This window comes from Oryzias latipes, chromosome 10, assembly GCF_002234675.1.
Source record: "Oryzias latipes chromosome 10, ASM223467v1".
Lineage (NCBI taxonomy): Eukaryota > Metazoa > Chordata > Actinopteri > Beloniformes > Adrianichthyidae > Oryzias > Oryzias latipes.
In genome coordinates, this window is record NC_019868.2 from 14,582,598 (window position 1) to 14,608,619 (window position 26,022).

General features: G+C 37.1%; 1 protein-coding gene across 1 annotated transcript in view; it reads left to right on the plus strand.

Annotated features, from left to right (window-relative positions):
* Positions 1 to 931: 931 nt before the first annotated feature.
* LOC101169118 (short transient receptor potential channel 7-like) overlaps positions 932 to 26,022 on the plus strand; it is a 53,878-nt gene continuing 28,787 nt past the window's right edge. Inside the window, exons 1-5 of the mRNA XM_020706558.2 lie at positions 932 to 1,536; positions 7,109 to 7,871; positions 12,433 to 12,615; positions 18,757 to 18,921; positions 24,772 to 24,988. Of these exons, the coding sequence (XP_020562217.2) occupies positions 1,055 to 1,536; positions 7,109 to 7,871; positions 12,433 to 12,615; positions 18,757 to 18,921; positions 24,772 to 24,988 (1,810 nt within the window). The 5' untranslated portion in view covers positions 932 to 1,054. The remainder of the gene's footprint in view (positions 1,537 to 7,108; positions 7,872 to 12,432; positions 12,616 to 18,756; positions 18,922 to 24,771; positions 24,989 to 26,022) is intronic.

Consider the following 26,022-nt stretch of genomic DNA (forward strand, 5'->3'; position numbering starts at 1 on the left):
AACCACCAGTTTATACCAGCTTTTAACTTCAACTTAACCTCCTTTTACACCTTTGCTCTAAATCTGGTAAATGTTTTTCTTTGCATTTCAACTGGTCGAATGTTTCCATTAAACCTACAGGTCCAATAAAGGCCAATGGTCGAATGGTTTCACTTCTAACACTGCAGAATAAATATTTAACAAAAAACACACAAATGTGCACAGATCTATGTGCGTGTGTGTGTTGTTGTTGTTTTTTTTGTATTTATTTTTTTTGTATGTGGATGTATTTTGTACATGAATCCAATAACGGATCAAAGGGCTGCGTCAGTTCTGCTTATTGTCTGTGTGGGAGTGCAGAAAGTCTCCATCGTGACTAATGATTCTGTGGCTTCTAATCAGAGGTCCAGGAGCACGCGCACACACAAACTCACACCCAATGAGGGAAAACCCTAATCAGGTTAGTATCTACCTGTGAGCGATGTGAAAATCCTGTGTGTAAATCTTTTTTAAGAGTATAAGAACAAAACACATGTATGACCTTCAATCATTTTCAAACTGTTTTCTTTATGATGATTCGTTAAGTATCTTTTGGTGTTCAATTGTGTCATTTTACCTTGGAGATTTTTAAATGTCTTTCCATGTGAATTTAATTATATATATTAAATTGTTTATATATATATATATATATATATATATATATATATATATATATATATATATATATATATATATATATATATATATATATATATATATATATATATATATACACACACAATGCTAAGTTCTTCAATTACACAATGTAATACATTTATGAAAGAATTCAATGAACTGATTTGTAGAGCTGCCAGCTGCTCCTTTCCTTTTTCAATTGGGGAAGGCTGGCTTTTCTGCGTGCACTGCTCGTGCGCTGTAATTGGCGCGCGCGCTCCCTTGAGTGGGGGTAGAGGTCTGGTTTTCTCTGCTGTTCGGCTCAGAAGAAACTTGTGCAGGGAAACTTTGACAGACGTCGACAAATGTCAGTTAGTTAGCAGAAATCTTTGGAAGTTTATGCTGTTTCCAAACTCTCCAAATGTGTGACGAAGGAGAGGAAAGCGACGGCGGCGAGAGGGCGCATCTCTCGGAGTCCCCCTCTCTGCCTCTTGCAGTTATTTTCCCCCGAGGATCTCCTTCTTCCCCGCGGCCCTTAGACCTTTTCTCCTCCGCCTCTCCACTGCTGGGGGACACAGACCCGCCTTATCTCGCCTCCTCAGAGTGCCTGCACCTGTCTCCGGAGAACCTGGAGCTCGGGGTTTCCACGCGCTTCACACCGCCAAAGTTCCATCAGAGCACCGAGGGCGCCGGCTCTCCGCTCCGGCCGGATTCATGGAGAGATGTGGGATATGATCACTACGATGCCCCCGTTCCTAAATGGAAAGGACGAGGCGCGGAGAGCTCCGAGCGCCTTCAGCACCGCGGACAGAGACCCCAGCAGGCTCCAGAACCGCAGGACTACGGGAACCACTGCTCTACTGAGCTCAGAGACACCGAGTTCGACTCCGAAACACGACAGTCGTGAGTCCCTCTCTTTTACTAGCCAGCAGTTTAGTGCGCACTCAACAGATCTATAAAATCTTTAGTTGAAACACACATTTGATTAGAAAATAAGAGCACTGACGATTCAACGAGAATGTTAACCCTACTGCCATTTCAACAGGTAGAGGTTAGTTTAGGTGAACAGCAGGATTTTCCCTGAGCTCGCTGCGCCAACCCTGCAGGCTGTGACACATAGGAAGCCATGGTTTGGCAGGGTTTAATGGATTGCATCCGGATAACTGAAAAGATTTGTGCACCTCTGTTAAAGGTGTATGAATAATTCCAGTTTCCTGCGTGTTAATATGACTGGAGTTAAACTGTACTTTTATCCTGAACCATATCCCCTCAAGTACCTGGGATTTCCCAGTCCTATTTCTAGAGGTGAGCTGATTCGGTTGAAGTGGTGCATCACTAATGAATGTGTGTGCACACAATGAATATGCAATTGAGATGAAATACCTGCTTATTATTTCCATTAGATCCTATACTTGTTTGTGTTAACATAGCCTCTGTTTTGGGTTTAGTGGAAGTGACACACATGATTTTGGCCTTTAGAATTGAGAAAATGGAGGAAGACTGTATTTCTAAGATCCACTGAACTGAGGAAAATTACTCCTCAAGTGGGGAGGAAATAGTTCAGTAGGACTTCTCTGCATCCAGAATGTACAGTGTCCATTGTGTAACATCCACAGACCCTCAGATTGGCATACGCAATAACATTTAATGAATATTCATTACTTCGGGCTTATAAACATGACTATCAGAAGTTGAGAAAGGCAGGCCTCTGTGTCGAGTCTTTGATCTCGCCTGTTCTGCCCCTTTGATACTCCAGTGTTCAGCGTAAAGGCTCTGTCATGGAAAAAGACGTCTGTGTGCTCTCATTTGAGCCTGTGTCCTGCGTGTGAGCTGCTGGGAAAAAGAGGGGGCACACATCTGTTTTTCATTAGGTCTAGATTATGGTGGGAAGCTTACTTTTGATCTGAAAACTAAAAGGCAGCTTGCTGCTTTCGAGTTTCCTTCTACGTGGGTGCGATACTGAGTACAGGCAAGCTGGACGATCAGGCCGAAAAAAAAACCTACAGCTTCTCTAATTTCCATAAAATTTCCATTTCCAATGTTTGATTTCTACCTCTGTTCACTCTCTTTCCTCCCTCTGTTCCATCTTAACTGTAAATGACCTGTAGTGACTGATCCATAACACTGATTATGGCTGATTGGACATCAGCTTATAGTGCATTATGAAGAATCAAGAGTTGATTACACAATCAGGTTAATGACAGAAATCTGACATTGGGAATTCCGTTCGAGCAAAAAATAGCAAAAGAGAAGCAAAATATTTTAGGAAGTGTGCTTTCCAGCTGTTTATAGAGCAGCTTTTGTGTCCGGGAACAGTCTAGAAGGGCTAGAGCTCCCATTAAAAAACATACAAACATTTCTCTCCTTTGCTTTTTGTAATGAATCTGATGAAGGATCCTCTCATCATAGCTCATTAATCCAGATCTACTCATTCCACAAACTTTCAGTCACAGTTTGTAAATTAATTTACACACTCTTCCAACTATTCAATGACCTTTCATGCAAAATGAATGGAGATGTTTTCACCGTAAAGACTTTAAATCAAATGTGTTTCAGTCTAGAAAAAGGTACAGTATTGAATCACTTTGTATTAAACTCCAGAGGTTTCCCTTCAAGAAGCTTGGCTAAATGAAATCCTTTTTTGTTTCAGAGGGTATATTTTTTTGTATATACCATATTTCTAATAAATATTCAAAAAGTATCCTTTTTTAACATTAAAACTGTGTAAAAAGTATTTTAGTTCATCCCTCAGAGTTAAACTTGTTGAATTATACTCTGGGCTGAAAGCATTTTTTTTTGTTTTTTTTCCAAATTTACTACAGTAATATTATTCTAGTAAAAAAGTAACGGTTTTCTAATCCCCTTTTGAAATCACTAGTAGAAATGTTGCCTGATGGGTTTTTTTTTTCCTTCGTGACATTTCTGTTGATAAAAAAGAGGATTTACTCTCCCATATTTGTTGCTTACTAAAAACAAAACAGGATGTGGTGGACTGAGCATTATAAGACAAGGACAGCAAACAATTTGATCAAAAATTTTCACATTTATTTTTCAAAACTTGTAAATGGCCAAAAAGGGCCCTTTAAAAGAGGCCAAAGTAACAAAATTAACTCAAACTTTAAATTTAAAAATTTCAAATTTAACAAACTTACTTAAACTGACCTACCTAATTTAAAACACAAGGGAACATATATAGTGGCTGATCAGACCAACTAGACACACAAGGGGAAACCTAAAATGACTAAGACAAAATACAGCAAACAAACTAAACTAATGTCCGTCCTGCGGTAAATTAACATATACAAATGAATGAAAATAAAGAACATCAAAATAGAAACTAAAGTAAAGCAACACAAACTAATTTCTTGTTCCCTGGGCGATGGTTTCGTCCAATTAGCTGCCTGCTGAATATAAGGCCTCTGCTGACTGGCATGCATTCTTGTGTCAGGCCTGACTTGATGGTTCCAGCAGCAGATGGCAGCAGCAGCAGCAATGGTTCCCTCAGCACTGGTAACTCAAAGCATAACATTAAATTAATGAAGCAAATTATAATAAAGTAAAGTGAAACGTGTTAATAAATGTTATGTTCAAATGTGTGTTTGTGTTATGTTTGAAAAAGGAAATCTAAAAGCATATGCAAAAAAATAAAGTGAACTGATGTATGTAGAATGTGGTGCAGGAGGTTACTGCCCTGATGGGGTGGCAGCGTAGGTAGCCCTCACACAGGACAAAAACATAATTCTTGAAAACTGCTGTTTATATAACAGCTCAAACGCCATTAAATGTCCACAAAGCTAAATCGGGGTCAAGCAGGCAGGGGTCACCAACAGGCATGAGAGCATAAGAGGAGAGATGGGGTAGGTGACAGGCAAACAGAGTCAGATACAGGGCCAGGAAACAGAAGAACAGATACAACGCTCGTTAATGAGGGCAGAGTGATACAAACAATACTTAGTTCGCACTGAGTGAAGCTCAGAGCAGTGTTTAAGTATACTGTGATTGATTGGGTAAAATGAGAGGTGTTGCTGGGAGATGTAGTGAGGTTAGAACTCTGGGGACGGCTCTGGCTTCTCTGAATTCTGACTTCTAACCATGTTATTATATGTACATTTTTTACATTTGTAAATTTCAGGTATACACAGTCTTACTGTTATGGCTCAGCAATATTAAATGCTTCTTTGTTTAGGTTATAATTTACATTACTTTAAGTCACATATTGACTCCATAGTCAGATGGGAGCTAAAGATTCAGGATGTCTTAGTTCCTAACACTTTTCTTATTTCACTTTAAGGCACTTTCGTTTTGGTAAGGCAACTCTAGAATATTTCTTTTAAAAGAGAAGATCTGAATAAAATGCAGCACTCTGGTAGAAAACGTCTAAAACACGGACCTGTTGTGCATCGACCGTAACTGCAGATTCCAAAAGATGGCTGGGTTTTCTCTCCTCAGCTTCTTTTAAACTAATGCAGCCAAATGAAATGCTGTGATTTAAAGTGACAGCCAGAGTCAAGAACCTTGAATATGAAATTGCAGCAGAGACTCAATCTAACCTCCAGGTGAAAAAAAGATAAATTATTTGACTTAAACCCAACGGGAAACTGTGTGTGATTTTACATATGTATATAAGACATAAGACACTCCTTTTTCTGAAAAATTCTTTGAAAATGAACACATTTGGAATTATTCAATAATTAACTTGATTAGATCAGTGTAGGGCACAATAGGTGGGACTGAGAATAATACTTGCATGCAAAATGCTCGAAATTTGAATGTAAAAAAAATGTACGATTGCCAAAAAAACGTATCAAATGAACAAATGGTGAACCTGTGTGTTTATGCCATCTGTGATGAGCAGGGGGCAGCCATGCTTCAGAATGAAAAACTTAAGCTTTTCAACAACACCCAGCTGTCCTGTTGGTCGGCAAATCACAGCCACAAGAACTTTTACTATAAAAAGCAATCAAAGTGGCTTGTATTTTGTAACATCTGCTTTTTCTGGGAGGAAACAGATGATTGTCCTGTTTGTAGAAAAAGTAAACCAGTTATGGCTTCCCATTCAGACGTAGAGAAAGCATAATACATTTCAGATCTGAATCAAAACAATCATGATGGATGGAGAAGACAACAGGGGGGGTTGGAAGAAGAGTGATTCATTGCCATCCTAAAAGGTTATCTAAATGGGCCAGCAGCCATACTTTTCTTATGTCGTTAGGGAATTGTCCAAATGCCTTTCAATAAAGCATGTCGGAGAAGGGATTTGTGTGGTAGAGGAGAGCGAGAGAAATTACCCAACTCCTAATCTTAATGTTTTATAGGGAATTAATGGCACAAACACAAACAAGCTCTTTCAGAAACTGTCAACAACAGCAGCATCTAATAAAAGCCATCGAAGGGTTTGTATTGCACCTCTTTGGGGAGAATGTGCCGCACTCACATTTTGCATGCACAGCCATAAACTGTGCATGTGAATGAAATGAGGAAGAAGACATAGAAGACAAAAATAAACTTTTTTTTTATTTTCCCATCCAGGCATACTCTGTTGATTAGTATAAGTCAGAAATCAAAGTCAGATTTTCCACATCATTTGAGTCAACATACACACACAAAAACGGTCGGTGATTAGATTCATACCCTGCTTAAAGGGTGTGCGAGTACGTCTATGTACATCTTCTAACACTCATGAGGAAGATTTCTGCAACAAACGGCTTTCTGTTTTCATGCATCATCATCCACACACACACTGACACACACACGCACAAGGCCCAATAAATAAAGAAAAAAGAATAAAAATACAAATAATTTCACTTGTTTTTCCTAATAAAATTAAACAGCATCTTCTACAGGAATGCTCATGTAAGAATAGCTGTGCTTGTTTTACTATAAAAATGTTTTGTTTGTTTATTGATAAAGGTCAGAAATTAAGCAAGTTTGTTTATATTTACAAAAAAAATCCTGCCAATCCCTCTCATGGAAGAAAAAAAAAACATTAAAAAGTGCGAGATGTTGGAGAAGATTTGGTTTTCCGCTGGTTAGTGTCAGTTAATACCAACGAAACTTTGTCGTTCCAGAACCAATTGAGCTGACAACTTCATTTCAGTCTCACGGCTGGAGCTGTCCACAGCTGTCACCTTTGACCCCAGGGGTGGTTCATTGCTCATATTTCTATCATTGTTGGAGTGCAGTCTGTGAGGTCAAAGTAACTGTCTGTGTTAAGTGCTGCTGATAGTGTTTGACTGGCCTTCACCCACAGACAGGATCCACAGACTGGAAGAGAAATGACTATTATTTCTTCATTTTATCACAGTGAGATTGATATAAATTAGGTTAGCATCCGTGGCCTTCAACGGATTCCCAACCCTGAAATTTTAATTACATCATCCATTCTTCTGATGTTAATGTCCTCTGCTTCAGCATCCTTAAATGTTAGTGTTTCCCCCTCATTTCCCATGTTTAAAGTCTTAATTTCTGCCTCCAGAGTGGAAGCCATGAATCGCCGTCACACCACGCTCCGGGAGAAGGGGCGTCGTCAGGCAGTACGGGGACCAGCCTATATGTTCAATGAGCGTGGCTCCCCCCTCACCGCAGAAGAGGAGCGCTTCCTGGACGCTGCAGAGTATGGAAACATTCCTGTGGTACGCAAAATGCTGGAAGAGTCCAAAACACTGAACTTCAATTGTGTGGACTACATGGGCCAGAATGCTTTGCAGCTAGCAGTGGGTAATGAACACCTGGAGGTGACTGAGCTGCTGCTGAAGAAGGATGGTTTGGCCAGGATTGGGGACGGCCTTCTTTTGGCCATTTCCAAAGGTTATGTTCGAATCGTGGAAGCCATCCTGGCTCATCCGGCTTTCGGCGGGGGCATCCGACTGGCTGTGAGCCCTCTGGAGCAGGAGATGCGGGAAGATGCTTTCTATGCCTATGACGAGGATGGAACGCGCTTCTCGCATGACGTCACGCCCATCATTTTGGCAGCTCACTGCCAGGAGTATGAAATCGTTCACATACTTTTGACAAAGGGAGCCCGTATAGATAGGCCCCATGACTATTTCTGCAAATGCTCAGAATGTGTGGAGAAGCAGAAGAAAGACTCGTTCAGTCACTCACGCTCCAGGATGAATGCGTATAAGGGCTTGGCCAGTGCTGCATACCTGGCCCTCAGCAGTGAGGACCCCGTCCTCACTGCACTTGAACTCAGCAATGAACTGGCAAGACTGGCCAACATAGAGACGGAGTTTAAGGTGAGGTGGCCTTTACTTTCTTCCTATCAAGAATTCCTTCATACTGGATAAATTGATTTCCTAGGAAACAAAATTCCTTTCCTTTACTCTCGTGTAAATCAAATTACGTAGAGGAGATTTTGCTGAGTTGCAGTTTAGTTTCATTCATACAAAAAAATGTGAAGATTTTTGTGTTCCATTGATTACTACAGTGTTCAAAAACAGAATTAAATATTTGCATTATGACGTGTTTCCCTTAAACTTGCATTTGACATTAAAACTTAGCTAAAGCAAAACTCTTTGTTGGGCAACTACAGGCAGCAACCATAAGGGGTAAAAGTTCATTTTTAATATTTTTATTGAACACTAGAATCTAACAAATGTATTTTGAAAATCTTTAGAAAACCTTCCAATCTTCTCTCAAACAAAAAACAACAAGCCTAATTTCCTCCAAATGTAATTAACAGTAAAGAAAGAAAAAAGAAAAATAATCCAATAGTGGGTCTTTAGAACATTAAAGGGTTAATTGGCTTTCATTGCTGGAATTGAGTAATATTACCTTAATTTTAGAATATATTACAAGAATAGTCAATTCTAAGTTCAGTTTTTCTTTATCATTCTGCTCATACTGGAGCTCTTGTCCGTTAATGTCTTGAGTAGTTTATTATCTTCGTGTCTGTTTATGGCTCTACCCCATTCCACCAAATTAAAAGCTGTCCTTATTGCACAACTCATCACAGTTGTTGAAAGCCCTGATATTTATTTAACTGTTGAGGTTTACCAGACTAATGACAAGCATAAACATTAGAACACTGAACGTTTGACCTGCTAATGTTGACAGGTGTGGAAATTACACATAACCACAAACAACAAAATCTCCCAAAGGAAACTAACTTCCTCTGATGGGGATTCTGGCTTTTGTTTACACACACACCACTATGATGCACAATCCACACCTTAAAAAAAGAAATTATGAAATCACTGATTCAAAGTATGAAAAAGAAATGCTTTAAAAGAACTAACTTCCATTTGCCTTTACTTATTCAAGTTAAATGTTTATTCTCTTTTGACTTTGACTTTGACCATATGAACAAACCAAGTGAAATCCCAAATCTCTCTTTTCTAGAAGCTTATGGTGAAATTCTGTAAAGGTAAAAAAAAACAAATGAATGACTCAAAAAAAGGATTAACTTAAAAAAAGAAGTGGTGAGGACCTGACCAGCTGCTTTTCTACAAACACGCAGTCAGCTAACTGATCCTACTCAAGGCAATGGTTGTTTTTGTCACAGATTTAGTAGAGTCAAAAAAAGGGGATTACATAAAATAGTTTATTAATCTCTGCTAGTAATTCATCCCAGTTCTGTCAGAATTTCCTTTGCTATTTCCTTTGCAGACTCTAATTATTCCTGTTAACTGTCCTTTCTGATAAAGTTTGGTTTGAAGTCGCTAATAAGCTTACCAACGAAAATATGAGGCCACTGAAATACAGTAGTTCCTGTTCAGTCCTGATAAATATTACAGGAAATTTCTATGAGGTCATGTTATCAGAATATATGTCACACTTCAACTCTGTTATTGTATTTTTACTTGTTAGTACTAATGTTACTTCATCCCTTCCTTTGGTTTCTTAATATATTCCTCTTATTCACATTTCTGCTCAGCTTTTTACTATCTTGATGTCTGAAATTCAGCCTGTCCTGTCTCCCAACAAATTAATGAGATGGGCTCTCCAAAGGGACTTGAGTCATGTAACTTATCTGTCTCATTATCACCTTCCTGTCCCTTCTTATTATTTCTCTCCTCGTCCTTCTTCACGTTTGCTTATTATTCAAATAATGTTTACTCTGTGCACCAAGCAGTAGTTAGCCAAGTTAAGAAGAAAAGCTAAAAGAAGAGGCCTCAAAGAGATTTGTGCAAAGGAATCCTTCCAGGCATGTAAGCCTAATGCATCAATTAATTAACTTATAATATATATAACAAAATCAACAGCTTTGAGTTGTCCTGTCTAAACTAAACTTAAACCAAAATTCAGGGTGCTGCTTATGATGATGAATCAGTAATATTAAGTGTCTTTCACTTCCAATACAAGTGAAAGAAAAGCCATAAATAAAGAAATAAATAGGAGCCATTTTAGAGTCAAAAAAATGCAGTGTCTGATAGCTTCCTGGTCCCAGGTGCTCCAAATCTGTTTAGATAATGTGATCAGCCAGTGCGATCAGCTTCCTTAGCACCTCAAGGACACACAGATGCAATCTCCATCACAGCGTACACCTAAAGCTGTCACATCCGAGACTGAGGGGACATTTGATGAAAATGAGGCTTTTCAGTAAAAAAAAAAAAACATTTGAATTTCACATTTTCTATGTTTTTGAACTTGTCTCATTCCTGTCCCTGCTGGTACGTGCATGTGGTGTTGTTAATGTTTTACTTAAAGGTTCGTTTTCACATTTCAGTACCTGACCATTTTCCACAGCCTTGACTACTAATATGACAAAAATTGAGTTTCTGGAACAATAAAACCGTTTATTTTGTTATGTTTTCAATACTTTGTAAATCAATGAAAGTTCTTCATTTTCTACATCAGTTTTGTAGCTTTTTGGTAAAGAAAGTTAAGTTTTATGTTATTTTGACAGATTTTTGGAGTTCATAAAAGTTCTTATTGATGCTGTCTTCCCCTTACAGTGTTTACCAAGTAGTTAGGCTTGTTTTTGTTTTTTTTTATATTAGAATACTTTTTTTTTTCAAAATGATTTTACCCACACATTAGAGGTCTTATAGTTTTGTTTTTTGATTTTTAACCCCTTTTTCCCCTTGTAGAAAGGAGCTGTGGGGCCAGATTTGTGTGCAGACATAGAAAAATAACAAGGTTATTTGTAATAGATCTGGATGTTTAAATTAGTCAGAAGGGACTTCATCATATAAAATACAAAATAATTGTCATATTAAATATGAAATACATTTGTAAAACACCAAAACGACCTCTGAACGTGTTTACACATGCCGGAAAAAGGCTTGCATTACCTTGTATATCTGGATCGGTGTTTTCTTCGTGACCACAACACCTGAGCTCAGAAATCTTTATATCTAAAAGGTCACTGCTTTCAGCTTTGCTGACATGCAACTGATTGAATGTTAGAGTGACACCTTTGTGCAAAAAAAAACCTGAAAGTGTGATTCAGCAACAGCAAGAAAATATGCACATAATCCTCTGCTTGTCAACCCTGTTCCTACCCTTTGGCAAAACATCTGACAAAACTGTAATGAGTATTGTTACAAGTTGCATATTTGGTGAATATGTGATGCCGTAGGCACCAGGACCTGCCTGAAAACCCAACATTTATCTTGACTTTTCAAAGCAACAGATCCATTCCTAACAAGTGCCCCAGGAAATACAGGCATAAACCTGCAAATGTCATTTCAATAGAAAATACTATAAGACGTTTTTTTTTTGTGTTTTCTTTTTTATAAAAGAAAACAAAATTTGGAGGTTTTGATGGGTGTCTACTGAAGTGTAGTAGCATAACCTTTCTCTTCAACTCCCACCACTGACTTGTCCATCTGAGCTCACTCACGCGAAACCATTTTTACTCCGCTGTTCAATTTTCAGTCCTCCAATTTTCTCCTTAGTCTCCTCTCCTGAGACAAAAGCTGTCAACTTTGCAATCATTGGATTTTCTTATCATGGAACATCACAAGTGTTCAGGCAAAATATTGTATTTTAACTTGTATGTTTCCTTCATTTCAGTTTAAATCCAGCCATAAATGAACTGTTAAACTGTGAATGGAATAAGCCGGTAATGATCTTTCTTTTTTTAATGATTTTTAATATCTAATTCAAAGCAGTGTGTTGCAAATCTCTCTGCAGTTTAGAGTCAAAGAATGCTATCGAAAAAATAATTTCTGAAACTAAACCATTAACCAGGAAAATGCTGAACTTTGGGATAATTTCAATGAATACCACAGGTTCACAGGAGGCAGAGAAGACCCTTGTGTTGGTACTTGCAGATAACAGAAATTACTGCTGAAGAAGATACGTCAAAAAGGAATTAAGTGAAATAGTTCGCTTTGAAAGATTGTGGTGTGGAAAACCTAACAAGAAGCACGCTTTGCAGAAATATGTGGAACCTCTTTTTAAATAGTTGTACAGAAAAGTGAAACAAAGGGACCTTTGATGGAAGCAGGGAGACGTGAATTCCTGTGTGTAAGAATTACCTGCTGAATGTAATAAAATCACACATTCGGATGTTAGTCTGGATTTATGACCTAGTTGATGGTCTAATTTATTAAATAGGTTTTTTTTTTCTTAAACAGAGAAACCCTGTTTTTTTTACGTTATTGGTCAACTTGGTGAAGTAAAAATGTACCTCTAAAGTTATTTTGTACCTCTAAATTCCCTTTATTATGTTGTATTGTGTTTCACAAATGTTCAGCCAAAAAAAAAAAAAAATGAAAATCTTTTTTTTTTACAGTTGAAACTATATTTTGATTGCTAATTGAAATGGGGATTGATTTGTGAAGTCGGTAACATCAAACCAACATTTTTTCAATTTTCCACTCTATTTTTCTGTGTTCTCTCTTGCAGAACGACTACCGTAAGCTGTCCATGCAGTGTAAAGACTTTGTAGTGGGTGTGTTGGACCTTTGTCGGGACACGGAGGAGGTTGAGGCCATATTGAACGGCGACGTGGATCTGTGCCCACCAAGCCCTTACAATCGCCCCTGCCTCAGCCGTGTCAAACTCGCCATCAAGTACGAAGTCAAAAAGGTAAGAAAAATGTACAGAGACTGTTTTTTTTTTATGAAAGAGTTTATTCTTCTTTAAGGTTAAAAAATGCACTATAAGAAGTAGGTTGCAATTTTAACATGATACACAAGGAATTTCAGGGTAAAGTTAGTGAAAGAACCTTAACATTAACATATAGGATAAACTCTTAAAAAATTGTAAATGTACAGACAAAAAAAAACTTCTGCTTTTAATCATATAAGGCTAAACCTCTATTCTAGTCAGATCAACTTTATATTCATCGTGTTTCCTTGCAACAGAAAACAAATCTTTAATCTTAAAGACCCAACACGCCCTTTTTGTTGAGACAAACTATAATTTCAGAAACTAACACGTATAGCAAGAGCACATGTATTTGATTATAAATAATCAGTAATCCAGATAGGCAGTTTGGAAACCATTTAACAGTGAACAGAGAATTTTAATTGCATCATGATTAGATATTACCAGGCAATCAATAAAGGGAAAAATAATTATTAGGAATATTGCACTGCAACAACGATGCCAGGGAAAATACTTCTAATTAAGAGGCTAATTTGATTTATGGAACACCTTTAATAATGTTCATGTTGGGGAAAGTGCTTACTAAACCAAAATTAATGAGCAGTCGAATTTTTTTTAGAAATATTTAATGTAATTAAATACATATTGGGTAAAATTATGCTATAAAATAAAATAACCATACTACTAGACAGTATAAGTGCACTTCACCTTTGAAAATAATATAAGCAGGTCAGTAGAAAAAGCTTAAATTATATTAGTGTAAGAAACAAAAGTGTGCCAGTTATATTATATGGCAAAATCTTATTAGATGTAATTGATTTAAAAATAAATTTGTCTTAAAGGAGGTCTTTCGGTATACTGATTGCATCAGTATCTTGAAAATTGATTGAAGTAACCAAGTCAATCTCAACATCGCAGGTAAATTTACTTCTGAGGGGACAAGCAAAATATCAACTCAACCGTTTTTAATATAAGAACCTAATGTATTAAATTTTTGTAGGTTGCTAAGAGTATCTATTTTTTACCTTCACGATACTTCTTTTCAGTGTACGAAGATAGTCAAAGTACAAAAGTAGGTGGAGATAAAGAAATTAAAAAAAGGAATGAAAAGGATTTTTCCAATCAAAATAAATAATACAAGGTTGTGAACAGCTAATTGAGCAACCTTCAACAAAAAAAGACTTCAGAGCATGTCTAATACAGCAAATAAGCACAATGATTGTAAAACACAGGGGTTCGTTAACATGACAGATGACCTTTGACCTACTGAAGCCGATGAGCCCTCAGGTTCTGCACAGAACTTAAAACTAGACAAAATAAATTCAACCAAACTAAATTTGATCTTGAAGATTGCAGAAAATAAATGGTGATGTCTCAATAAAATGTCAAATTTACTCTATCAATTTTGTCCATAAAGTTGCAAAGTAATGACACATCCGAATGTAAACAGTTTTCAGAGGCTGGACATTAAGTCAAAATATACTATATGCACACAGGATGAAATATATGAAATCTTTACTGTAGCCTCAAAACACAGATGTGGGAGGGCCTTTTAGTGTCTCCCTTTTTTTAAAAGGCTGACTAGATTATAATAATATGTTTGTTTCTAAACTATTAAGTTGTCTTCCTGAGTGGATAAAAAATGTATAGTCTCATCTAAATGACAATTACCATCTCTTCCACCCAAACACAGACATCAGGTTTAAAGAAATTCCATAACAAAAAAAAAACGTGCATTAGCATATCATTAAGTAAGACTTGTGGATAAGACTTTGCCCCTGCACTGCCTGTCATTAGGACCTACTTCAAAGATGTGTTTGCTTATCAAGTTGTAATGAGGTTTTGCAACCTCCATGTTACAACCGATGTAAACAAAAGCTGCAGTTGCAAGGTGCTGTATGCTAATCCACAAGTATCCAAAAATATGACAAAATGCAACTTCAGATGAGCTGGTTCTCAGGAAGTAAGGAAGAAGATATGGATGTTTCATCATGCAACATAACAACCGAGGACTTTTTTTGATTTTGATTTTTTTTTTATTTGAAATGGTTTATTTATTTTTTTGTAAATTAAGAAAAAGTAACATTTCAATACTAATTGGCAGCATTACATTTATCATTGCACAAGTACACCTTGCTCAATAAATTATTCCCAGTCAGGTTCTGGCTTGATGGAGCAAAGATGGCTGTCTGGTCAAAGTTTGATCAGTTAGAGAGCCATTACTGTGCCTCAGCTGGTCTGTCCACAGAAACACACCAATTATGTCTTGAGCTGAGATGGTGGTGGGTGGAAGGATGCACAGGTGTTATGCACCAGAAGCACATGCAGGATCAAATTCTCTTTTTAAATGTGATACAGCATCCTTCCAAGCTAAGCAAATGTGGCCAGAATCCACACTGCATCAAAACATTTGACAGCTTTGATAGTTTCAATTTAAAGTGCAACAGCTCAAAGAAACAAAATTCTTGCTAGTGTGCTTTTTGGTCAGAAAAGGGTTCACTGCACAGATCTCTTTTTTTCAGGAATGTCCTAACCACAGGGTCCTTGAGCCCCACTCCATGTGTCTTCAATAAACAAGCTTGCCCCAGCAGCTTTTTTTTTATAAATTTGATCCAGGTATCCACTGTGTGTAGACGGGTATTTCTGAGAAGCAGGTTGCTAGATTTTAGACCTAGCATTAGAATTTTTAGTCATGATCTTTCAGGTTGTGGATACCTTTAGTATAGTCTTTGCTCTTCTACTGGTGTTGACTGAAAGGATGGAGGATTCTGTAAGAATACAGGTCATACAGAAGCACAATGTAAACAAATCAAGATAAGGATAACCCCACAACCCATCTGTTCCAGAGCCTGGCAGAACAACATTGGATACCCAAAGTTTTCAATCTGTTGCTTGTAGTTCCTGAGTTTAGCTTCCTTCATAACATTGGAGGTCTATCCTGACTGGAGGAAAACCTGGTGGTAAAATGGGGTGGTGGGATAACGTCACAGGGGCTGAAGACCTAGCTGTTGCTTCCTCGAAGTTTTTGTGGAACAACATTCCACCCTGGTTCTAAAGGAAAACTAAATAAATCTAGACCATCTCAGGTGTAGAAGAACTCAAGCTGTCTCAACCCTGAGGGAGACTCTAAGGGAAGTTTTGCACATGCAGAATAGATCTTTATAGGAGTTAGCTGCAGTTATTTTGCTGCCACTTTTCTGGTCTGCAAAGTTTGAGCTTGAGTTTTAAGGAGTGCAACTTTTACAAAAAATAAATAAATAAATAAAAAACAGGCCTGTGCTTTTCTGTGGGAGTAAAGGAAACCATTTCCTTTGTGAGAAATCAGCATGAATGCACTATCAGCAAAGTTAAGACAGAAAGACCTTGAAAAAAGTCCGAACAGGCCAAAGCATTTTCTTTTTTCATTGGCAGGCAAAGAAAGCCGGGCAAGGAAATGGTCATGATGAAAGCAGAAGCAGATTTCCACGTTTGAGTGCATGAATGTGAGCAGATGCCAGCCCTAACAAGTCAGGGCTAACAAGCTAACAGGAGGTAGCTGTAGATAAGGGATTCTCAGGCCTCAGCATGGTTAAAATGAAAAACGACCTTTGACATTTTATGTCAGTATAAAAATGCATCTACACGAATTTTGCTTATTATTTCCCTCCCTCTTTGTGTTTTAAGTCAGGGTATCACATTTTAGAAGTCTCAGTGGAATTAAAAATTATATTAGAAATATTTGTTGCCGGGTTGCTTGGTTGGTATTCTTGCCTCACAACAGGGAGGTCATAGTTTGCATCTTGGCTGGCACTTTCAGCATGGAGCAGTCATGTTTTCCACGTGCATGGATGTTTTCTGCTGCCAGGTTTCTTCACTGCTCATTTTCAGGGGATGAAATCATAATTTTAGTGTTTCCTTAAAAGGGGCAATGTACATGTTAAATATCTAAAGTCACACTCTTTGGGTATCAGCTGCATACCATTCCAAATGGTCGTGCAGTGAAAATCAAAGCGAGTCCAAATTCAGACACTGGGCCATTTGTAGATCAGTGCGTTGTGCTTTAAGTTTATAGCTGGTGATATATAAGTATACAAAAAGTCAAAGTCCCATTTGCTTTCATGCACCTAGGTGTGTGACATTTGTTCTCTGCATTTTACCCATCCCCTGGGGGAGCAGTGTGATGCTGACACAGCCGAAATCGGAAAACCTTATGGTGGTTTAACCCCCCCCCCCCCCCCCCCCCCCCAACTCAATCGCTTAATGCTGAGTCAAGCAGGGAGGCATTGGGTCCCATTTTTAGAGTTTTTTGTATGACTTTTGCATGAGTCTCAGGGCGGACACTCTACCACAAGGCCGCTGACCTGAAGAAGAGAGTGAAAGAATATTACAAATTAATATGACTTATATGAATTCTTCCCTTTTCTAGTTGCTACACATCTCTGAACTCTAAACCCTAGAGCTGATGACAGACCCTCAGAACGTATATATATAAACTTGAAAAAAACGAAAATGTAAACTTGAAGCATGTAAGATTCAACCACAGTTTTCCATATGAAGAAAAATTTCAAAGAAAAAAAACACAGGACAACAATCTCTCAATAAATCCTAATTATTATTTTGCTACATAAATTTATTTGAAGCTGACTTATGCCCCAGCAGTTTCATAAAACATCAGTGCGCTATGTGTGGCCTCAGAAGACCCACAGTCAACTCCTCACAGGCATGTGGAAAAAAGCTAATCTCCAATGAGATGAAAGTGCTTTCTGGATGTCAATTCAAATCCTTTGCCCCCATTTTCCGTGACAAAACTCTGGTAGCAGACATCATAGCGCAACATTCCTTATTCAGGTACAACCATTTGTGCGTATGTGTGTGTCTGTGGCAGGGACGGGCAGCAACCAAAGTCGTCACATAAAGTATTTCTTCTTTTTTTGTCCCATCAGACCTTTGCGGCTTCATTTATCAATCAATTTCTCAGAAAAATATTAGAAATGAATGTACATGTTCACTCCCCTCGGATCCACAGCCCTCACTCCACAACTGACTGTTATAAATTTACTCCCCAACCTGCATCTGGGCACTTGTTTCTTTTTAACTCTTGTGCTTTCCTAGGCACTTTAACATTGGGAGTTGGGTCATCTAGACCCACTAGACAGTGCGCTGAACCTTTTTTCTTCAATGATTTGTGCTCTTCACTGGTGTCCATGGATTACATGAAATCCTCTTCACCTTTACCCACCTTTGTCATGGGAGGGAGAACACGTCAATGTAAGGGGGGGGGTCATCTAAGATAGCACAAGGGTTAAAGGAAGTCAATTTATATCTGTATACACTTTTTAAAATAGTTCGTGAACTGTATAACAAAATTTCAGTAGAAGTGATGCAATCATTCTGAAACCTCAGCAATGGGACGCCTTTTTTAGACCCTGTCATCTCTTTCAGTTTTAAAATAATAGCAGATATTTTTTTAAACAGTAATGTTAAGTCATTCCAAATAGTAAAACAGTCACTCTGTTTTTTTAAAAGGTGACAAACTTCACAAAACTATGTATTTATTGATAAAGGTCAACAGGATTTGCTTAGTTAAACTAAAATCAATACCTTAACTACTCTCTATTTTTTAATGTGAAGCGTTTTCATAAATGTTTGTTTTTTAAAGCAGCTGCGGTTTCTGAGCAACTTAAAGCTTGATTCTGACTCTTTTTTTATTCGAATATTTGCGTTTTTCAGTGTTTGTTTTCATATTAAAGTGCTCTATCTAAATTCATCAGCTTTCACTTAAATTTTAGTATTGTTGGAATTGTGGATAAAACACATTAAACGTGATCAAATCTGATATTTAATGTACAAAAACACCTAAAAGTCAAGGTTATTTTAAGTTGCATAAGTTAAATGTATTGTGTATACTTTAAAATGCTGCATTTAAATCGTGTGTGTACTGTGTGCAGAGTGAATTTGTATGGATAATAACATACAAATCTTGATGTCTTATTTGGAAAAAAACTAAATGTAAATACTTTGAGTTGAATAGATTTGTGTTTCTTTAAAAATAGAAATAACCTTACGTTCCTTGATTTTACTGGGTCTACTATTCTAGCAATATTGCAACATTTTTTTTCTTCCATTTTTGGATCTTTTCAGTTTGTCTCTCATCCCAACTGCCAGCAGCAGCTGCTAACTATCTGGTACGAGAACCTGCCAGGCCTGAGGCAGCAGTCCTTTGGTGTGAAATGCTGGACAGTGCTGGGGGTTACAGTAGGCCTGCCCTTTCTGGCCATTGCCTACTGGATTATGCCATGTAGCAAGGTAAGAACAGGAAACTGTTTGCAAAGCCAAATGCACGTGGATGAAGAAATTTGTCTTATTTCTTTTTAACTAATAACTCTCAGTTATAGGAGCCTCATCCCTTAAAGGTCATTTAAAGTCCTAGTGGAGACAAATTTAATAATTTCCATTATTTGTAGCAATGTTTTTTTTTTACTCAATTACATTGTAACTGTTTGCATACCATCTAAATGCTAACATGAAAAATCCTGAAGATACACTCACCTCTGAGCAAAAGAAAATCCTTACTTTAATAATAAATTAGTTTGTCTAACACTTTTTTATTTCATATGTAAATTAGCTGAAAACCTTGAAAAAATGACCAAAAAGAAAGAAAGAAAACATAGAAACACCTGCAATCTATTTTTTCTAATAAGCCATTAAAACAATTCCTCAAGCAAAACCAAAATTGAGAAGCACCAAGCTGACGTATGTGTAAAACATAGGAATAGTGAGGAGTGGGCCAGAAAAAGACAACCTGCGTCTGCTGAGTTTGTCTGTAGGTGAAACCTGAACTGAATTGTTACTCTGGCTGTGTTTCTTAGATTGTATCAGTTGGCAAATTTTCAGCTGCGGACTGACCCAGAGATACAAAAATATTCTGGAAGAGAACTGGTGAACAGAAACCTTCCTACAGAAATTGTAATATTTGATTTACAGACAAAAGTCAAAGCTAGAGTCACACATGAAACAATCTAAAACACATGTAAATATACAAAAGGTGGAGGATTTTTTAATATATACTGAAAATAAATTAAACGTGTTAAGGAGGAGTTTTTTTTTTCTCCAACTTTATTGAACAAAGCATAAACATACAAAATCCAGCATTAATGAATCAGAAAGAACATCAGCAGGGAAAGTCAATGCCATCAATTCAAACTTATTGAATTATCTCAAATAAAAAAAAAACACATAATCAGAAAAATATCCAAAATAGAATATGCTGTTAGAAAAATAAAGTATCTTAAAATATATAAAAGGGGATTACAAAATAATGATAATAATATTTATAATACAAAGATTTCTTAGAGGAGGGGATTACTTATCAAACAAAAAAGCACAAATTATTTCAGTGTTACTTGCTTTAGGTGTGTTAATTTTTTTAATATATTCATAAAACTGGAGCATCTCGATCTTAAACATGGTGAAGTTGGGAGTTGTTTTTATTATTCTGCACTTATGAATGTAAAATTTGGAATGGAGAAGTAACAAATTAATACTTTTTTCTACTTTTTTATCATCCGAATCAAAATATGCGACTATTTGTTTCAAATTTAAAGCAATGTTACAGTTAAATTTGCTGTTTACAAAGCGTTCTAATTGGTTCCAAAATTCACGGGAAAGTTTACAAAAGTAGAAAAGATGAAGAACTGATTCAGGGAAATCAATACAAAAACTACAATTATTTTCTATATTTGAGAATTTGGATATAAACATATTTGTGGGGTAAATGTTATGTAGAATTTTTTTGTGTATTTCTTTAACTTTGTTATTTATACAAAATGTATCTGGCAATAACCAAGCTTTTTTCCAATTTATATCATTTAAAAGGTTGTTCCAAAATATTTTTCCTTTTGGTGTAATGTTTCTTTTTTCACTTAAGGTATTCCGAATATATTTATTGTCACATTTTTTATTGAGAATATCAATGCCATTAATCATTAAAGGAGAGTCAATTTTAGAGGCGTCTTGATATTTAAGGTGAGAGGTCATCAGCTGAATTAATCCTGAGGGGAGAGCTTTCATTACACTATTAAATTCTTTACTGGTTACTGGAAAACACATTTTATTTAGAAATCTGCCATAATCCAAAATCGTACCATCATCGTCAAAAAGATCCGAAACATAAAGTTAAGGAGGAGTGTCATGGTTTATTCTTTCACTTTACTCTCACTTCCTCCTTTATTTTGAAGGTCAAATTTCTCTATCGGTCTGGAAGTTCTGCTTCCTGCCATTTGATTTTTTCCGGTAGACATCCTTTTGTTCATTACATAGCATAATTTTCTCAAAGTTTAGCAGGTGCCATTTATTTCATTTGTTCATGAAGTAGTTTTTATTCATCTTTTTTGTTTATCTTTTGTTGTTTTTTTTAACAATCCTTGTCCTGCTAGTTTCTATTTTGATCTAGACAGATTTCTGAAAATGGATCATACAATATTGCATCATCAGGTTTTTACCCGTGCCACTTTATTACATGTTTTAATGTTCCATCAAGAAAATTATAATTCAAAAAGTGACACAATGTGATCAAGCCCTCACGGGCAAACAGGAAATGAATGAGTGGTTATGCAAATCTGCTCATCAACCTGAATAATGCTCCACAATCCTTATCATCAGCCGCTGTGTGTCCGTTTGCGCATGGAGATGTGCTGCTTCCCATTCTGTGTGGAGAGCTATCACTACATGTCTGATAAATTAGACATTCTGCAGAGGCAGGGAAATAGTGCAGCTGATGTCAAGAGTGTCTGTGAGGATGAAGAGCAGCTCTGAGAGCTTCTCCACCACTGGGAAATGGATTCAATCATGAGACACTGGCTGTGTCTGATCTGACTGCCCCACAAAGACACCTGCTAGTGTAAATGTGTGCGTGTACACACGTGCGTGTGGATCTGATTATGAATGCATCAACCTGACTGTGACAGTCTGTGATTTTGTTATGCCCCAAAGTGAGCAACAGAAAATGTATCAGAAGTGACAAATAACATGATCACGGAAGGTCACACAGCCCACTGTGGATTATTAGTACCTCTGTGTCAGTGTGGGTTATGGCCATTTCTTTCATTTAGGTTTGTTTATTGGATTGGTTGAACAACCAAAGTCAAGAGGGTTAAAGATTTTCATAAAGCAAACTCCAAGTGCACCAAATGGTTTCATGCTTCTTCTTTTTTTGTGAAGATGCGACAGAAGCTCCAGAAGTGTCTATGATGGTGAAATGGATGATGAAATAGCCAACAGCAAATCTGAAGCAGACATCAGCGAAACAGAGACAGCTGTAGAATCGAGCTTCAACGTCATCTCCTTGATTGTGTTTACTGTTTACTCCTGCAGCTGAAATGAACCACATCATTTTGTCTGTTATCCCATCAGTTTCTCATATCTAAAAAAAAAAGAATAGTCCTCATTTTAGTGTTATTCCAGCTATCTATTTTCAAAACCCCAAAACACGAGATCTCATATGAGCTAAAAGATAAAAAAAAAAGCCTTTCTCAACCCAAAACAATGAATTTGTCCCAAAAAAACGCAAGACAAAAAGTAAAAGGGCTTAAAAGTCTCTTTAGTAAAAGATAAAGTTTATTCTGTATAACCACAGCATGCCTTTTATTAATTTGTTTTTGCGTTATCTAAAGCTCCATCATTCTCATCAACTGTAATTCTACACCAAAAAGATCATAACTAAAGATAAAATAAGTCAGTCCCTGCAGGACAAGCTTCAAAGTACTGTACAAAAAACGTAAACTTTAAACTGAGAAACTTTCTTAAACTTTTATTTTGTCACCAACAGGATAACACTGATGTATGTTATGTAATACTCTTATATGAAAGGAATACTTCAAGAAATTAATTTATGGTGATTTAACATTTTGTTCTGTTTTGGCTATAACCTTACTTGTATTACAGAAAACCTGGATGTATGCAGTTACTTAGTTAAAATTCTTTCATTGGTTTTCTTTTTTATTTTAATAAACCATATATTTTGGAATTTCTGCCCATTACAGCTGTTAAAATACTATAAAACAGTTGCATTTTATAGCCTGGTAACTTTAATGAAAAGCAAGAAGGAAATGTCATTTCCGAATCCCATAATGCAGGCAAGAACAATGTTCTACAACTTTAATTGTTTTTTTTATGTGTCCCCTCTGATGAGAAATATGTTTCTTTTTTGTCCTAAAGATCCTCAAACATATTGAAAGAACAAAGTACACAAACTTGCTTTTTCTCTTGCATCGTTTCGTCTGTTGTAACAGTTTAGATTCTAATTTTTTTAAATTTTATTTCAAACATTACCTACCTTAGATTAGATTTATGGTTTTTATTATGCCCTCCATAAAAACGAAAGCAAAGTCCTGTAATTAAAAAAAGTCTGAGCCTGGAAGGACATGTCCAGTAGATAAAATGAACTAATACAGACAAAGTGGTTTGTCATTTACTCTCTTATGTTAAAGGGAGTACAGCCATCACAAAAGCACACTCATGTTTTTCACTTTTTTTCAACCCTTTTTATTTCTTTTTTTTGTTGGTACTCACTTATTCAGCCATTGAACGCTGATCTATAAAGGCATGTGAAAAGAAACCGGAGCAGGTCACTGAAGAAGGGAAACTGTTCACACAACACAGAACTCTGTTGATGTTCAAATAGAAGAACTGGACTGAAAATAATTGAAAGAAATAAAACATACAAATAAAGAAATGTAACAAATATTTACAAAGACCTCTTTAACCTCTTGACGACAGAATTTTTTTCCATCTGTGAAGAAAAAAAAGATGCTTTTGCTTGTAAGTAGAAGCTAAAATAAAGTCCTTTTTGGAGCACATTTGCATCAATAGGCATTGAGAGGTTAAAAAGTAACAGAATGCTTGTTATTTTTATGTAAAAGGTTAGAAGTAAGGGCTGCATTAGAGTCTACACTTCAGGATTATGTGTTTTGCAACATGACTGTTTAGCATATATAAAAAATATAGAGGCAGAGTGGATTAGAAAAGAAACTGTGAAACTTATACAAGACTGTTTTCTCACAAAGTCTGACTGATATCCTCTTTTTAAGCAGGACTCGTTGTATACTGTGACGAAGTTAAGAAACATTTATGTCCTATGGTTAAAAAAAAAAGTCTTCTATCAGCGTGCCTCTCATGTAAAACAAAATAAGTGAAGATAGATTCTCCCTACCTGGGGTGGATATCAGTCTGTTAGCAGTTAAGCTCAATCAGAATTGAGGACACAGCAGCTGTGTTCTGCACATATGAGAATCCCATTTCACACCAGGCTTCTTTTAATCAGCCTGCATGTGTCCGTTGCAAGCAGCCACCATCTTGTCAGAGGAGTGAAGATCAGCGTTGTCTGCGTTAAACTGATAAAAAAAAAAGAGAAACCCGTACAGTTTGCTGTCACCATAGACTCTGATCAGGGCTGATCTTATCAGCTAAGCTCGGGGGGTGTAATGGATCGGCCTTATCAGCACAGGGGAGTAGCTGGGGGAAATGAAAGATGGATGGAGTTCCAGTAGACTATGAGGGGTTAAGAGTTACCAAACCACCTTTCTCTTCATGGTTTACTGATGCGTGTGGTGTGAGAAGGCTTGGGATCTGACGTGTCACAGTGCACGCAGAGAGAGAAGTGTCCTGTGGACAGCTAATATTGAACTCAGCAGGTTCAGAAACTGGCAATTGCTGGGATCTCAGATGTCTGTACCAGGTTGCATCATGTGAGCTTTTGTGTTTCTGGGTGTTGGTACGTGTGTGCTTATCTACCATACTTCTGTGGCCGTACTTGTTCCTTTTTGTGTTGCACCTTCCCGTGTGATGTTTCTGCAAACCGTTGATAGTTTGACATCAACTTCCTCTTTTATTGCGTTGCTGTGAAATTAGTTGAACACATGAATGGATAACAGCTGTCGTCTGCCTGCTAAGACGCTTAGTGTTTCTGCTCGGCTTTTTATCTCAGAGGAACAAAATCTTGGAAACCTTGCAAAAACATCCTTTGTTCAGAACTCATACATGCTTTGCCAGAGCCGAATTGAAAAACTGATGAATGTTAAAAGATCCTTACATCAATTTAAACATTACAATGGAGAAAAATACAGTATTTCTTGTTTTCAGTTGTGTTTTTACCCACAGCTCGGCCAGATCCTGCGAAGCCCCTTCATGAAATTCGTGGCTCACGCTGTTTCCTTCACCATCTTCCTCGGCCTGCTGGTCATCAATGCATCCGACCGCTTTGAGGGGGTTAAGAATCTGCCAAATGAGACCATCACAGACCACCCACGACAGGTGTTCAGGGTAAAAACCACTCAGTTCTCCTGGACAGAGATGTTGATCATGAAATGGGTGCTGGGTAAGTCTATTATGTATCACACACATCATAGTAAAGTATTTCAATTCGGCCGCTGTTGAGCAGGATGACTGATTTATAGTGATTAGAGGTCAGAACCTGATATCTCTTGTGAGAAGGTAAATCAAATCCTAAATTTCTATTCCATTTTCCAAATTACCTGAACCAAAAAAATCCTAATCACTTAAATAGTTATAATATTCTTTTCTAGTTCATAAATTGTTATATATTTGATAAATTAGAAAAAAACTGTGTATGGAAAAAAAACACTTTTTGGCTTATAATACAAAAAAATAGCTTTCAAAAAAGATCCTAAACTGCTTTAAAAAACTGAATAAGTAAATCAATACATTGATGGAACTTTATCAATAGCAGAGATGAAGTCGGGTTCAAGTTCAGTAATGGATCTAATGTGTTCCATTTACATTTTCTATTCCCCACTTTCAGAATGTGTGCAAGTACTTCTGGTGTCTCAGGAAAAAAAGGTTTCAAAAAAATACATTGGCAGTAAGTGAGGGTTCTGCAAAGGCTCAGAAAACTTCATGCCTTTGATGTAAAACATAATACAAGTTTTACACAGCACCATATTACCAACCAAGATGATGAAAGTCGAGGCTCTAGGAATACAACAAATCTCTTTCATCGTCCAAAGATCAAAGGAGGTTACCTCCAGCATGGATTCACCCATGTCCAACGTTCTTGAAGCAAAAGCCTTTTCGAAGCCATTGTAATGCTGAGGCATGTGTGAGGCAAGGAAAACTGAAGGAAGGCAGGAAGTGGTGGAGAGGGACAGATAAAAGTACATGAGTGCGGAACATGTGGCGTTCAAAGAGGCCAGCTTGAAGAAGCAAGGAGATAGAAAGGGGCTGACAATCCAAAACAAGCTCCAAAAACGAACAGCCGCACAGCAATATCTGTCAGAACTCAGCTGCTTCCCATCTGCTTAAGTTCTGCCTTCCATTCACACTCAAGTACCAACATTACATGAACATTTTGTGTACATTGTTGCACATATGTTGTGCTTCTGTTAGTTCATT